This window comes from Phalacrocorax carbo, unplaced genomic scaffold, assembly GCF_963921805.1.
Source record: "Phalacrocorax carbo unplaced genomic scaffold, bPhaCar2.1 SCAFFOLD_431, whole genome shotgun sequence".
Lineage (NCBI taxonomy): Eukaryota > Metazoa > Chordata > Aves > Suliformes > Phalacrocoracidae > Phalacrocorax > Phalacrocorax carbo.
In genome coordinates, this window is record NW_026990342.1 from 1,331 (window position 1) to 16,746 (window position 15,416).

At 66.4% G+C, this 15,416-nt stretch overlaps 3 protein-coding genes across 6 annotated transcripts; 2 read left to right on the forward strand and 1 right to left on the reverse strand.

Moving 5' to 3' along the window:
- The first annotated feature begins 536 nt into the window (after positions 1 to 536).
- PLP2 (proteolipid protein 2) lies at positions 537 to 4,216 on the forward strand. The gene is made up of 5 exons (XM_064440173.1): positions 537 to 680; positions 2,475 to 2,630; positions 3,332 to 3,427; positions 3,513 to 3,600; positions 4,014 to 4,216. Exons 1-5 carry the CDS (start codon positions 594 to 596, stop codon positions 4,031 to 4,033), a joined length of 447 nt encoding a protein of 148 aa, XP_064296243.1. The 5' UTR covers positions 537 to 593; the 3' UTR covers positions 4,034 to 4,216.
- PQBP1 (polyglutamine binding protein 1) lies at positions 3,465 to 13,207 on the reverse strand. Of its 4 annotated transcripts, none has more exons than XM_064440170.1 (8): positions 13,051 to 13,207; positions 12,393 to 12,462; positions 11,552 to 11,663; positions 10,193 to 10,302; positions 9,974 to 10,081; positions 9,789 to 9,849; positions 9,534 to 9,705; positions 3,465 to 3,477 (listed from the first exon to the last, which is right to left on the reverse strand). In XM_064440170.1, the coding sequence occupies exons 2-7, from the start codon at positions 12,457 to 12,459 to the stop codon at positions 9,555 to 9,557; spliced, it is 609 nt and encodes a 202-aa protein (XP_064296240.1). In that variant the 5' UTR covers positions 12,460 to 12,462; positions 13,051 to 13,207; the 3' UTR covers positions 3,465 to 3,477; positions 9,534 to 9,554. The 4 variants fall into 4 exon arrangements, with proteins under 4 accessions (XP_064296240.1, XP_064296241.1, XP_064296242.1 ...); XM_064440171.1 differs by lacking the exon at positions 3,465 to 3,477 and adding an exon at positions 5,951 to 5,960; XM_064440172.1 differs by lacking the exon at positions 3,465 to 3,477 and having other exon boundaries at positions 9,412 to 9,705; positions 9,974 to 10,078.
- FTSJ1 (FtsJ RNA 2'-O-methyltransferase 1) lies at positions 4,556 to 9,408 on the forward strand. Its single transcript, XM_064440168.1, has 11 exons — positions 4,556 to 4,706; positions 5,099 to 5,237; positions 5,329 to 5,398; positions 6,011 to 6,107; positions 6,632 to 6,710; positions 6,790 to 6,842; positions 6,992 to 7,045; positions 7,129 to 7,231; positions 7,327 to 7,410; positions 8,244 to 8,347; positions 8,873 to 9,408. Exons 1-11 carry the CDS (start codon positions 4,584 to 4,586, stop codon positions 9,305 to 9,307), a joined length of 1,341 nt encoding a protein of 446 aa, XP_064296238.1. The 5' UTR covers positions 4,556 to 4,583; the 3' UTR covers positions 9,308 to 9,408.
- Positions 13,208 to 15,416: the final 2,209 nt, after the last annotated feature.

The window sequence follows — 15,416 nt, forward strand, 5'->3', positions numbered from 1 at the left end:
CCCCCAGCCACCGCTGGGGCTCCCCAACTACCCCCCCCCCCGCCCCCAGGGCCCCCCCAACCCTCTCCCCCCCAAGGATTCCCCCCCGCCCATCCGAACACACCTAAGCCCCGCCCCCGATGAGGCCACGCCCCCTCCAAAGCCCCGCGCCACCACCGTTAGGGGCTTCCCCAGCGCCTCCACCAATCCCAGGGGACATCCCAATTACAAACCCCGCCCCTCCAAGCCACGCCCCCACCCACTTCCCAAAGCATTTCACTGCTCCAAACCCCGCCTCCTACAAGCCCCGCCCCTCAGACCCCCAATCGCTAGGGGTTCCCCCTGCCTTAAGCCCCGCCCACCCGCGTTCCCGCTTCCCCTCCAGTCACAGAGAGGGGCTTCCCCGCTCTAAACCCCGCCCCCTCCCTTAAACCCCGCCCCCTGAGGGCCCCCTCAGCGTCCACTCAGAGGCTTCCCCACCGCTTCCCTCCGCGCCTGGCCCCGCCCCCGCCGCCAGGCCCCGCCCCTCGGGGCCCGCTCCCCGCCCTTCTCTGGGGCTCCCCCCCCCACGGGGCTCCCCCCCCCCCCCCCGTTCCAGGTACCGCCGCCCCACCATGGAGGCTGGCAGCTCCCAGAGCTGCCCCCAGACCTGCCTCGCCTTCAGCCGCACCCACAAGGGGCTGGTGCTCATCGGGGAGATCGTAAGGACCCCGGGGATGGGGTGGGGGGGACCCCCGGAGGGTGGGGGGGGAATCCCCGGGGAGGGGAGGGAGGGGACCCCTGGGACCGGGGGGGAGCCCCAGGAGGAGCTGCTGCCGCATGGGGGGCGGGGATGATGGGTCCCCCCCTGGGGAGGGGTACCCTAACGCTTGGGTCCCCTTTTTTTTTGGGGGGGGGGGTGTGGGTGTGGTGTGCACTAGGGTGCTTGGGTCCCTGTTTCGGGGGAGCACGATGCCTCATTGCTCCTTTGGAGGGGGTACAACGGTCCCTAATCTGGGGGGGATGACACCCATGGAGGTGGGGGATGCCCGCACGCCTGGGTCCCTGCTTCCCCCCAACCTTTTCCCCCAGGGGGATGCATGCATCCCCCCCCCCCCATTTTTGGGCACGTAGAGGGACAACGCCCTTGCGAATGAGGTGGTAGCGAAGGGGTTAACGGAGGGCGGGGCAGCGGGGAGGAATCCGCTCCCTGATTGGCACAGAGCCTTGGTTTGAAATTGGGGGGGGGGGCGGGCGGCACACCCCGAATGCCTGCATCCCTTCCCGGGTGGGGGGTGGGGGGTGCGGGGGGGGGGGTTGGGCGGTGCCCGGATCCTCATGCCAACCGTTATGGCTGCAGGCAGGGTGGGGCTCACCCCTTCCCGCCACCTTCTGTGCGTCACAGCCGGTGCGCTGCCCCTTTATGGGAATCGAGGGAGCCTGCCCCTTTAAGACTCCCCTACCTGCCCTTGCCCCTTTAAGACCCCCGTATCTGCCCTTGCCCTTTTAAGAGCCCCTCGAAGCGCTCGGCGGGGCCCAACCCGACGCCGTCGCCCCTTTAAGGGCGCGGCTGTGCCGTTGCCATGGCGCTTGTTGCCCCGCCCCTCCCCGCCGCGCCTCACAGCGGTGCCTTGTCCCGCCGCCCACGCGCGGGGGGGCGGGGCCGGGGGCGGGGCCTGGCGCGGCGTGCCGCAGGCGTCCCGTAAGGGGACCCTATGGCAGCTCTATAAGCAACCTGCAGGGACCTATAGAGGGACGTTATGGGCGCCCGGTGAGGGGGCCCCACAGTGCCCTATAGAGGACCCTATGGGCAGTGCTATAGGAGCCCTTTGGGCAACCTTATAGGCGCTCTATAGGTAACGCTATAGAAGCGCCACAGGAGCTCTATAGGGTATCTATAGTAACCTGTAGACAATGATATAGCAGTGGTATAAGGAACCGTATAGCGCCCTGTACCTCTAGGGGACGCTATGGGAGTCTATAGGGTGTGCTATAGGCGCCGATATGGGCGGTCTATAGGAAGCCTATAGGTTCTGACTTTATATTATATATATCCATAACTATGGGAGCTCCATAAGGAGCCCTGTAAAAAATCTATAGGGTATTCTACAGAAAGCTTATAGAGTCCCCCATGGCCACCTACAGCAGGGCCACGGGGCACCTATAGAAAACGATAGCAACCTACAGGCAATGGTATAGGGACCCTAAAGCGGACATCACAGACCTATAGAGGGCACCCTACAGGGTGTAAGAGGCCCTGTGGGCCCTATAGGGTGTGTCACACAAGTTATATATGAGGCTCTACAAGGGTCGCTATGGAGCGTCTATGGGGGGCAGTATGGAAGATCTATAGGAGGCGCTATAGGGGGTCTGGAGGGCAGCATAAGGAGGGTATGGGGGGCTATAGGCCCGGGGGACTGTGCAGGAATGGGGAGCCCCCCAGGGTGGGCTGAGGGCGCAGCGTGCCCCCGCTCCCCGGAGGGGCCGTGTAGGCGCTATAGGTGGCCGATCCATAGGCGCTGTGCGTGCTGGTGCTGGTGTGCTATGGGGCGTCGCACACGCCGGGCTATACGGGGCTGGCCGTCTGCGAGCTGATCTTCGCCGCCCTGCTGCTGCTGGCCTGGGGGATCCGCCTGCCCCCCCGCCTGCCCTTCATCCACTGGGGCTGGACTGTGAGTGGGGGGCACCTGGTGGGCCGGGAGGGGGTTTGGGGGGGCTGGGGGGGCACTTCCGGGGCTGGGAGGGGGTTTGGGGGGCACTTCCGGGGCTGGGAGGGGGTTGGGGGGGGCTGGGGGGGGCACTTCCGGGGCTGGGAGGGGGTTGGGGGGGCACCTGGGGGGCCAGGATGGGGCTTGGGGGTGTTTGGAGGGGTCACTTGGGGGACGCTCAGGGGGCTGGGAGGGCGCTTGGGGGGCCAGGAGAGGGCTTGGGGGACACTCAGGGGGATAGGAGGGGGTTTGGGGAGGCACTTGGGGGGCCAGGAGGGGGCTTGGGGGTGTTTGGGGGGGGCACTTGTTTGGCTGGGAGGGGGCTGGGGGTGTTTCAGGGGGCTGGGAGGGGATTTAGGGGTGTTTGGGAGGGCACCTGGGGGCTCAGAGGGGGTTTGGGGGTGTTGGGGGGGGGCACTTGGGGAGCCAGGAGGGGGTTTGGGGGGCTGAGAGGGTATTTGGGGATATTTGGGGGGGGCACTTGAGGATTGAGAGGAGATTTGGGGGGCTGGGAGTTTTGTGGGGGCACTTGGGGGGCCAGGAGGGGGCTTGGGGGTGTTTGGGGGGGGCACTTGTGGGGCTGGGAGGAGGTTTGGGGGTATTTGGGGGGGCGGGGGGGCGTGTGTCTGCGTGTCACACTGTGTCTGTACGTCCGTGTTCCCCAGGACTTCATCCGCTGTGTCAGCGGGTGCCTGCTCTTCATCATCACCTCCCTCATCGTCATCATCGGGCACAGGGACGGCGCCGGCATCACAGCCGGGGTGAGAATGGGGGTTGGGGGGCGGGGGGGGGGGGGGGTTGGGGGGTCCCAGGGGGCGTCTCTGACCCACCCCCCCGTCCCCCAAGGTCTTTGGGCTCCTGGCGGGGATCCTGCTGGGCTACGACGCCTACATCACCCTGCCCACCCGGCAGGGCCACACCGCCGCCCCCTCCGGTGCGTACTGGGAGCGGGGGGAGCTGACTGGGGGGGGCTGGGAGCACGGGGTGGGGCGGGGGAGCTGCCCTATGGGGGGTAACTGGGAGGGACAGGATGGGGAGCTGACCTGGGGGGGGGGCTGGGAGCACGGGGTGGGGTGGGGGGAGTTACCCTAAGGGGGGAACTGGGAGGGACTGGAAGGGGGGCTGCCCTATGGGGTGTAACTGGGAGGGACAGGATGGGGAGCTGACCTGGGGGGGGGGCTGGGAGCACGGGGTGGGGTGGGGGGAGTTACCCTAAGGGGGGAACTGGGAGGGACTGGAAGGGGGGCTGCCCTGTGGGGGACACTGGGAGGGAGGAAGCTGCCCTATGGGGTAACTGGGGTCCAGTTGGGGTTCCTAATCCCCCCCCCTTTGTGTGCCCCCCCACAGAGTCCCCGGATGGCGCGTGACACCCCCCCATCCGCAGCAAGACACCCCAAAACTCCCCCCTCCCTCCCTCGGCGGGGGGGGGGGGCGCCTTAAATTATTGAGGGGGGTGGGGAGGGGCCCGGACGCCTGGGTCCCCCCGGGAGGGGTATAGGGGTATGTGGGGGGGGGGTGTCTCTCAAGCGGGTGCCCCCCGCCCCCCCCCCCCCCCCCCCAAAAAAAAAACCGCCTTCGCAAGTGCCTCGAACCGTTCGTGCCTCAGTTTCCTCACGGGGAGACACACCCACCCCGCGCGCCGGCCAAGGGAATGCTTTTTGGGGCGATATATTGGGAAATAAAGGGAATTTTTTCGCTGCGTTACCGGATCCGGGGGGTCTATCGCGCCTATCGCATGGCGGGAAGGTGTGTGCCTCACGATAGGGGGGGGGGGTCCCCTATATATCCCTATAGAGCGCGGACTACAGGTCCCAGCATGCCCCGCGGCGCGCGCATGCGCGCTGGGGAAACGGCGGCAAACCAGCCCCACGCGCTCGCGCGCGTCCCCCCCACCTCATTCCCCTCACGGCTTCGCGCATGCGCGTTGCGCCCGCCCTTCCCCTCACCGCTTCTCTACCGCTTCCCGTCGCCTCTTTCGTCCCGCTCCCTCCGGTTCCTCTCCGGGCGCCCCGGTGTGCTCGCGAGTCCTTTTTTTATTCGGTAAGACAGCGGCAGGGGAGGGGGCTGGGGAGGCTACCGATTACCGGGGGGGGGGGCCATGGCGCATGCGCAGGGCCGGAGGTGCGCGCTGTGCTCTGCAGCGCATGCGCCGAACCGGGGGGTAATGCGCATGCGCCACTGCGGGAGGGAAGTAATGCGCGTGCGCGGGGGGATTGCGCATGCGCACTACTTCAGTGATGGTTTATGGGAGGACGTACACTATAACAAGACCGCAAATAACCGCATTACGGATGTTTTATAGCGGGTTTAGTAAATTATAGGCATTAAATAAATTACAAGGTTTTTTGTAACCCGTGGGGGAAGCCTGGAACCGCTGGTTCCCCCTTATTTTTTACCACCCCTAACGTAAACAGCGGGTTTGTTTACGGTAGGACCTACAGAAACCCACCATGGGCCGTTCCTCCAAGGATAAGCGCGATATCTATTACCGCCTGGCCAAGGAGGAGGGATGGCGCGCCCGCAGCGCCTTCAAGCTGCTCCAGCTCGACCAGCGCTTCCAGCTCTTTCAGGGTATGGGGTTACTGGGAGGGGGACCCAGGGGCCCGGGGGGGGGGGCCCAGGGATCCGGGGAGGGGGACCCCCAGTGACCGGTGTCACCCAGGCGTGCAACGCGCCGTGGATCTCTGCGCGGCCCCCGGGAGCTGGAGCCAGGTGCTGAGCCGCAAGCTGAGGTGGGTGTTGGTGGGGGGACTGGGAGTCCCAGTTTGGGGGTGCTGGAGGGACTGGGAGTCACAGCTTGGGGGCTAGAGGGGCTGAGGGGCTCTGGAGGGACTGGGAGTCTTCATTTGGGGGGCTGAGGGGAACTGGGAGTCCCAGTTTGGGGGACTCTGGGGGACCGGGATTCCCAGTCTGGGGGGGCTGAGGTTGGCTGGGGGTACTGGGAGTCCCAGTCTGGGGAGCTGAGGGAGACTGGGGGAACTGGGAGTCACAGTTTGGGGGCTGGGGGGGCTGGTTTGGGGGGGCTGGGGGGACTGGGAGTCCCAGATTGGAGGGACTGACAGGGACTGGGTGTCCCAGTTGGAAGGACTGGGGAGGCTCTGGGAGGACTGTGAGTCCCAGTTTGGGGGGGGCTGAGGGGGACTGGGAGTCCCAGTTTGGGGGCCTGGGAGAGCTTGGGGGGTGTATTTTGGGGGTCCCTGGAGCAGCTGTGAGGAGCAGCAGTGGGGGGAGATTGGGGGGCGCCGGGGGTGGTTTGGGGGTCAGGGTGGATGTGGGGGGGTACTGGGGGTCCCAGAGGGGTAATGGGAGTCCCAGGGGGTTATTGGGGGTTGACCGCCCTCCAGGGGGGCCCCGGGGTCCCCGGTGCAGGTGGTGGCGGTGGATCTCCAGGCCATGGCCCCCCTCCCGGGGGTGCTGCAGATCCAGGGGGACATCACCAAGGTGGGTGCCCCCCCCCAAAACCCTCCACAGCCCCCCCCAAACCCCCCATCCCCAGGGTGGGTCCTGCTTCTACGGACCCTCCCAAACCCCTATAGCCCCCTGTGACCCCCCCCAGACCCATGGGGAGCCCCCATTTCCCCCCCAGGGCCCCCCCAACCCCTATTTATCCCCCCCAGGCCCCCCCAAACCCTCCACAGCTGCCCCAAACCCCCATGCCATGCCCCCCCACAAACCCCCCCATCCCCAACGTGGGTCCTGCCCCTACAAACCCTCCCCAACCCCTGTAGCCCTCCGTGATCCCCCCAGCACCCCATTTATCCCCCCCCAGGGCGCCCCCAGCCCCCACTTATCCCTCTCAGGCCCCCCCAAATCCCCATTTCCCCCCCCCCACGGGCACCCCCAGACCCCAATTCTCCCCCCCACCCCCCCCCTCAGAGACACCCCCAACCTTCCATTTCCCCCCAAGACTCCATATCTCCCTCTGGGGACCCCCATTTCTCCCCCCGTTTGCCCCCCCTCCCCAGGTCTCCACGGCCCAGGAGATCCAACGCCACTTCGAGGGGCAGCCGGCCGACCTGGTGGTCTGCGACGGGGCCCCTGATGGTGAGTTTTGGGGGGGCTGGAAGTTGGGGGGGGGCTTTTAACCCCACTGAACCCCAAATTCCACACACATCCCCCCCAGTGACGGGGCTGCATGACCTGGACGAATACATCCAAGCTCAGCTACTGTTGGCGGTAAGTGAGGTTAAATCCCCCGCCAACCCCCCAGTGAGACCCCCACACAGTCCCTGGGGGTCCCCTGACCCGGGGGGGACACCCCAAAACCCCCACATTCCCCCCCAAAACTCCTTCGGGGGGGGGTGTGTGTGTCTTAACTCCACCAGGCGCTGAACATCACCACCCACGTCTTGAAAAAAGGGGGCACCTTTGTGGCTAAAGTAAGTCCGTGTTGGGGGTGGGGTCAGTGTGGGGGCCCCCCCACCCCCAAAAAGGGGTGCGCTGACCCCCCCCCCACCCCCAGATTTTCCGGGGAAAGGAGGTGACGCTGCTCTACGCCCAACTGCGCCTCTTCTTCCCCGACGTCACCTGCGCCAAGCCCCGCAGCAGCCGCAACTCCAGCATCGGTGAGGACCACCCCCCCCCCCCGGCTTTTTGGGGAACCCCCCCGGCTTTTGGGGAACCCCCCAACACCTCCCCTGTATCATCCCCACCCCCCCAGAGGCTTTCGTCGTCTGCCGTGGTTACAGCCCCCCCGAAGGCTACGTCCCCACCATGGACAACCCCCTGCTTGACCCCGATGCTGGTGAGGTTTTGGGGGGGTCCCTGAGGTTTTGGGGTCTCCGGGGGGATTTTGGGGTCTCTGGCTGTCCCTTGTGGGGGTTGGCGGGTCCCTGGGTGCATTTTGGGGGAGATACTGGGTACTTTTTGGAGGGGTTCTGAGAGGATTTTGGGGTGTCTGGGAGGTTGGGGGATTCTGGGGTGGGGGGTTGTCCTTGGGGGCTTTGGGGGTCGCTGGAGGGGGTTTGTGGATTTTGGGGGGGCGGGTCCTTGGAGGGGAAGGGGTTTGGGGGGTCCCTAGATGGTTTTGGGGTCTTTGAGGGATATTGGGGTGTCCCTGGAGGGATTTTGAGAGGGTCTGGGGAAGGGGGAGGTTGGCAGGTCCTTAGGGAGTTTGGGGGGTCCCTGGAGGGATCATTGGGGGGGTTTGGGGGGGTCCTTAAGGGATACTGGGGGGGGGGGGTCCCTGGAGGGATTTGGAGCGAGTCCTTGGGGGGCTTTTGGGGTATCTCTGGGAAGTCTGGGGGGGTCCCTAGGGAGGTTTTGGGGATCTTTAAGGGATATTGCGGGGTTCCCTGGGGGCTTTGGGGGTCTGTGGAGGGATTTGGGGGGTCCTTGGGGTTTTTGGGATATCTCTGGGGATTTTGGGGGTCTCTAGGGTGTCCTTGGGGGGGATTGGTGGGTCCCTAGGGATTTGGGGGTGGGGGGGGCTGTCCCTGGGGAGTGGGGGATTCCTTGGGGCATTTTGGGATCCTCGGGGGGGTGTCCCTGGGCAGGGGGTGGGGGGGTTTTGGGGGCTGGGGGGTCCCTGGTGGTTTGGGGCCCCCCCTCATGTGTTGTATGTCCCCCCTCCCCCAGGCCTGGCCCTGTCCCAGCTCTCGGGCCCCTCGCGGGTGATCGTCCCCTTCGTGGCCTGCGGCGACCTGAGCGCCTACGACCCCGACCGCACCTACCCCCTGCAGGTACTGGGGTAAACTGGGAGCTACTGGGGGGCACTGGGGAAACCGTGGGAACCCTTAGAGCCTCCTGCAAGGCCTGGAATGAACTGGGAGGCACTAGGAGGGTCTTGGGAGACCCTCTTTTAGGTATGGGGTGGCACTGGGAAATACGGGGAGGGTACTGGGATATAGTGGGAGAGTACTGGGGGTCCCTATAGGATCTCCTGTCTATATATTGCCGGTTTAGGGCGGCACTAGGATATACTGGGAGCATGGTAGGAGACCCTTTATCTGCCTCTTGTGGTTATGGGGTGGTACTGGGAGAACCTGTATCTACTCCCTGCGGTTACTGGGGGGAACTGGGATATACTGGGAGAAATCCTATGAGTTTTTTGCAGAAATTGAGGTTACTGGGATACACTGGGAGGTACTGGGAGATGCTTTACCTACAGCTATGGTTGTGGGGCGGGAGGAACTGGGGGACTCCCTCAGCCTCCAGCACTGGTGAGATATACTGGGAGGAACTGGGAGCTCCTCTCCCCCCCCCAGCTGGCCCCGGAGAAGCCCTACAGCTACGTGCCCCCCCCCGCGCCCCCCATCGCCCCCCCCTACGCCCGGGCGTGCTTCCTGCGCCGCCACCAGCGGCTGGCGGGAGGGCGGGGGCCCTCGTGCGAGGAGGAGGAGGGAGCCTTGTGCGAGGAAGGACCCTCGTGCGAGGAGGAGGAGGGAGCCTTGTGCAAGGAAGGACCCTCGTGCGAGGAGGAGGAGGGACCCTTGTGTGAGGAAGGACCCTTGTGCGAGGAGGGGGAGGGACCCTCGTGCGAGGAGACACGCGTGCAAGCCCCCTCGTGTGAGGAAGAGGAAGCCCCCCTGTGCAAGGAAGGCCCCTCCCGTGCCGAGGTGAGCGTGCGAGGCCCCGCGTGCGAGGAGGAGGAGGAAGGCCCCTCGTGCGAGGACCTGTGTCGCCTCAGCCTCTTGGGTTGAGAGACCCGTGCGAGGCCGTCCCCTCGTGCAAACCCTCGCACACGCGCGTGCGACACCCCCCCCTCCAATAAACACCCCCCCCCCCTTTTTTACTCCACCCACCGTGGCGCTGCAGCAGCGTTTATTCCACCAAAGGGAGAGATTTGGGGGGGGTTGGGGGTGTCCCTGGGGATTTGGGGGGGCCCATGGGGGGGGTTTGGGGGGGTCCCCGGGGATTTGGGGGGCCCGGGGGGGGGATTTGGGGGGGTCACTCCTTGCCGCGGGACGCCTCGGCGTTGGCTCGCAGCACGGCCCCCGGGCTGGGGTAGGGGCGTTGTTGGAAGAGGGGCCCGGCCGCCGTCGTATCGGCCCCCGTCTTCGCCTCGTTCCGCTTGGGGAGCCCCGTTGACCACGTCCCCCTGGTGAAAATATGGGGGGGAAGGGTCACAAGGGGTCCCCCAATAATTTAGGACCCCCCTAAACCCCCCCCCAAATGACTTACCGGGGGGCGTCCGAGTAGGCGCTGGGGTCCATGGGGTCCAGCTCCTCGTCCTTGCGGCTGCCTTTTGGGGTGGGAAAAGGGGGGGGGGGGGGGTTGGCGTGGCTCAAATTTGGGGTAACCCCCCCCCAAAACAGTCGCAGCCCCACCCCAAATTGAGGGGGGGTCCCCCACCCCCCCAAACGCACCTTTCTTGCTCTTGGGGTACGGCGCCAGCTCGTCGCGCCGGTGGAAGCGCCGCTCTCGGGGGGGCTCCTCCTTCTCGTAGCCCCGCTCGGGGGGTTCCTCAGGTTCTGCTGGTGCCAAAATGGGGGGGGGGAGGGGGCCTGGGGGTCAGGGGAAGGGGGAGGGACACACACCCCCCAAACCCCCCCCCCCGATTTGGGGGACACCCCCCCTGGACTCACCTTGCCCCCCCTTGGGTCTCTTGGCGGCTTTGGTGATGACGGAGTTGGGGTCGTTCGGGGACAACCACGACACCAGGTCGCTCTCCACGTTCCAGTAGTAGGGCAGCCCGCTGTGGGGCCGGGTGGATCCTATAGCGGGCCCTATAGGGGCCCTACAGCCCCTATAGCGCCCAGGGAAGGTTTCTACAGCCCCCATAGCCCCGGAAAGGGGCCCTATAACTCCTGTAGTGCCCAAGAAAGGTTCTTACAGCCCTTGCGGCGGGGCCCTATAGCCGCTATAGTGCCCAAGAAAGGTTCCTATAGCCCTGGGAAGGGGTCCTACAGCCCCTATAGTGCCCATCACAGCTCTCTATAACTCCTATAGGACCCAAGAAAGGTCTTTATGGCACCTGGAAATGGTGCCTATAGCTTTTATAGTGTCCAAGTGAAGGTTCCTATGGCTGTTGTAGCCCCTGAAAAGGGGACCTAAGTTCCTAAGAAGGCTCCTATAGCCTGTGGGAAGGCGCCCTATAGCCCCCTATAGTGCTCAAGAATGGTTGCTACAGCCCCTATAGCATCTGGGAAGGGTCCTTACAGCCCCTATAGCCTCTGGAAGGGTTCCCTGATGCTCCAATAGTGCCCAAGAAAGGTCCTTATAGTTCCTATAGTGCCCAAGAAAGATTGCTACAGCCCTTATGGCACCTGGTAAGGGTCCCTATAGCTCTTATAGTGCCCAAGGATGATCCCTATAGCGTCCAAGGAAGGTTCCTATGGCCACTATAACCCCAGAAAAGGGGCCCCATAGCTCCTACAGAGCCCAAGAAGGTTCCTATAGCCCCTGGGAAGGGGCCCTATAGCTCCTACAGTGCCCAAGAAAGATCCCTATACCCCATACAGTGATCAAGAAAGATTTCTATAGCCTTCTATAGTGGCAGTAAGGAGTTCCTGTAGTCTCTATAGGGCTTGGGAAGGTCCCCATAGTGCCTATAGTGCCTGCAAAGGGCCCCTGTAGCCTTTATAGTGCTTGGGAAGGGTCCTTATAGGACTACGAGAGGTTCGTATAGGCCCTATAATGCCTAAAGAAGTTTTTTACAGCCATTACACCCCCAGAAAAGAGTGTCTATAGCGCCCATGGCACCTGGGAAGGGTCCCTATGGCCCCCACACCCCCCCCAGCAGGTCCCTATGGCCCCCACACCCCCCCCGTGGGCCCCTATGGCCCCCATATCCCCCCCAGCAGGTCCCCCACACACCCCCCAGCAGGTCCCTATGGCCCCCACACCCCCCCCAGCAGGTCCCTATGGCCCCCATATCCCCCCCAGCAGGTCCCTATGGCCCCCACCCCCCCCCGTGGGCCCCTATGGCCCCTATAGGGGCTCACCAGGTGGGGTCGATGACCTTGTACCACGGTGGGGGCAGCCCCTCCAGCCGCGAGGCCTCGTAGTCCACGTGGGCGTCGTCGTAGTCCTCCGCGATGATCTCCTCCTCTGGCTCTGCCGGGGGCGGGGCTAAGAGCTGGCCACACCCCCAGCCCCACCCATGGCCCCACCCTAGCCCCAGCCTTGAGCCCTAACCCTGGTGCCTAGCCCCCCCGCTGTGCTCAGCCCCGCCCACACACCCCCAACCCGTGTCTGCCCCCGCCCCCTCAGCACTTAGCCACGCCCACAACCACATCCCAGCCCCTGGCCCCGCCTCCACCAATGCTAGGCCCCACCCCTCAGTGCTCAGTCCCACCCACAGCCACATCCCTAACCCATGTCTGGCCCTGCCCTTGCTCTTAGCCCCGCCCCCTCATCACATAGCCCCGCCCACACCCCGTCCCTGGAGCCCTAACCCAGCATTTGGCCCCACCCCTCACCACTTAGCCCCGCCCACAGTCCTAATGCTAATCTGTCTGGTCCCGCCCCTTCACTCGGCCCCGCCCCCTCAGTGCTCAGCCCCGCCCACAGCAACACCCCACCTCTGCAGCCCTACCCCCAGCGCCTGGCCCCGCCCCCCCTTGGCCCCGCCCCCGACGCCCTAACCCCACTGCCGGGCCCCGCCCCCACAGCACTCCGGCCCCGCCCCCACCACATCCCTAACCCCACTCCTGGGCCCCACCCCATGGCAAGCCCCGCCCCCAGGGCAGCGGAGCACCACCGGCACGCTCTGGCCCCCTCCAGCCTCCCCCGAGCCCCGTGTCCCCCCCTCCCCCCCCCCCCGCGACGCGGCCCGCCCCTCACCGGGCTCCACGTGCTTGAGCAGCCCCCGCTTGGCCAGGCGGGACTGGAGGGCCACGGGCAGCGGCATCGCCTGCGGGGGGGGGCGGGGGGGGGAATGGCACCGGGGAGCCCTCGGTGGTCCTGCAGCCCCGCCCCCCCGGGAACCCCAGAACCCCGCCGGGACCCGCCCGGTAGCCCCGCGACCCCTCCGGGATCCCCCCACAGGAACACCTCCGGTAGCCCCAGGAACCCGCCGGGACCCTTCCGGGAACCCACACCGTAACCCCGGGACCCCGGCCCCCCAGGAACCCCGGAACCCCCCCCGGTAGCTCCGGAGCCCCCCCCCCCCCCCCGGGAACCCACACCGTAACCCCGGGACCCCGGCCCCCCAGGAACCCCGGAACCCCCCCCGGTAGCTCCGGAGCCCCCCCCACCCCCGGGGAACCCACACCGTAACCCCGGGACCCCCCCCGGGAACCCCTCCGGTAGCTCCGAGCCCCCCCCCCCCCCCCCCCGGGAACCCACACCGTAACCCCAGGACCCCCCGGTACCACCTCCGGGAGCCCTCCGGTAACCTCACCCCACCCCTCCCGGAAGTGCCCGTACCCACTTAGCCCCGCCCCCGTTACCCCGGTAACAAACTGCCCCCCCCCCCCCCCCCCCCCTTCCCGCCACTGACCGGACGCTCCGGCGCGATCGCGCTCCGCTTCTCGCCTCTCCGCCGGTCACGTGAACTACCGCAGCCAATCAGCACACTGGACGCCGCCGCTGCCGCGTGACGCACGCCCAGCCAATAGAGACGCGCGTTTTCTTTTACTCCGCGGCCAATCAACGCGCGGTCACGCGGAGGGGGCGGGGAGTACGCGAGAGAACCCTGTGAACGGCTGGGTGCTCCTTTATGGGCGCCGCCATCTTGGGGGCAGGGCGCCGCCATCTTGGGGCAGGGCGCCGCCATCTTGGGGCAGGGCGCCGCCATCTTGGGGCAGGGCGCCGCCATCTTGGGGCAGGGCGCCGCCATCTTGGGCAGGGCGGGGGTCCCGGGAGGGGAGGGGAAGCGTCCCTGTCGGGCCCTCGGTGTTATTGTAGGGTCGCCGTTTATTTGGGGGGGGGGGGAACGGACGGACGGACCACAGACGCCACTTGGGGGGGGGGGGCTCCTGGGGGGGGGTGTATTTGGGGGGATCCCTTGCGGGGGGGCAGAGCCTCATTCACACCAGTAACACACCAATAACTGCCCCCCTCCCCCCCCCCCCCCCCCCCCATTTTTGGGTGGGCCCAAATTTGCTATTTAAGGTTTGGGAGGTTTTTTCCAACCCCATTTTTGGGTGGTGATGTCATCAGACGGCAATGATGTCATCAGGGAGCCACACACCCCCCCCCCCCAGGGTCCTGCCTTCCTGCCCATGAGGTCACGAGGGCTGTGATGTCATCAGCGGGGGGCGGGAGGGGCCACACCCCTTTATTAAAGCTTCACACACCCACCCCAGCCCACCACCCCCCGTCGGGGTCAGAGGTCGCCACGAGGGCAGAGGTCACAGTGCAGAGGTCAGAGGTCCCTGAGGAAGGTCGCAGCAAGAAGCGCGGGGGGGGGGAGGGGGAGGGCAGCGGGGTCAAAGTGCAAAGGTCACACCCACGTCCAGGGGTTGGGGGGGGACCCCTGAGGTGAAAGGTCAGAGGTCAAAAGTGCTCAGCAGTGTGCAAAGGTCAAGGTCCCAAGCGGAAGACAAGGCCTCAGGCAGAGGTCAAAGGTCCCAGGAGGCCTCAAGGTGGGGTTAAAGGTCAAGGGTCAGCACCAAGGGGGGTGCCCCAGGCGAGGTCAAAGGTCACCGTGAAGTCAAGACATCCCAAACGTCAAAGGTGGGAGCAGAGAGTTCAGAGGTCACCGGGAGGTCCCAGAGGGGTCAGAGGTCATGCACGGATTGGAGATGGTGGCAGAGGTCAAAGGCCACAGCAGAGGTCAGAGGTCGCCATGGAGGTCAAAGGCCGCAGTGGAGGTCAGGGAGAGGTCAGAGGTCGCTGCAGAGGTCAGGCACAGGTTGAAAGAACATGGTAGAGGTCAGGCAGAGGTCGGAGGTCACAGCGGAGGTCAGAGGTCGCTGGTGGAGGTCAGGCAGAGGTCGGAGGTCGCAGCTGGGGTCAGAGGTCACCAGCGGAGGGCGGGGCTCAGGCCAGGAGGCAGACCGCGGTCGCGGGGGGGGGCGCCGGGGGGGGCGCTGGGGGGTAGGGGTGGGGCCGGGGGAGGCCCCGGGGGGGCGTAACTGGGGGGGGGAGGGGGATGGGCTCCCCTAGGAAGAGCCCGTCGTCCGAGGAGGAGGAGGAAGAGGAGGAGGACGAAGGCCAGCGGGGTCGGCTGCCCCTCCCCCGCCGCACCCCCCGCCCCCCCCAAATTTGGGGCGTCGTCGGAAGCCACCCGGGGGGGGTGGGGTCCTCCCCCGCGCCTGGGTCCCCCCAGCGGGGGCGGGGAGAGGGGGAGGGGGGTCGCGGAAGGTGACGCGGGGGGAGGGTCCGCGGGGGGCAGGGGGAGGGGTGGCGGGGGGGGCGGGGGAGGGGCGGGGGGGGGGCGGCCCCCAGTTCAGGCATGGAGTGACGGTGCGGCCCCCCTCGGCGGAAACGGGGCTCGGTGCCTGCGGGGGGAGGGGTGGGGGGTGGAGTGAGGGGGGGGGGCTCCCAGTGCCCCCCAGTACCCTCCAGTGCCCCCCCCCATGGCTCCCAGTACCCCCCAGTAACCCTCCAGTGCCCCCCCATGGCTCCCAGTGTCCCCCAATGGCTCCCAGTGCCCCCCAGTAACCCTCCAGTGCCCCCCATGGCTCCCAGTACCCCCCAGTAACCCTCCAGTGCCCCCCATGGCTCCCAGTACCCCCCAGTAACCCTCCAGTGACCCCCCCATGGCTCCCTGTGCCCCCAGTAACTCTCCCAGTATCCCTAGTGCAATCAGAGACCCTTCCAGTGCCCCCAAGACCCTCCCAAAGATCCCTAATGACCCCCAGTGCCCCCCAAAACCCCCCACAAGCCCCCAGTACCCCCCCAGTGACCCTCCCGTGCCCC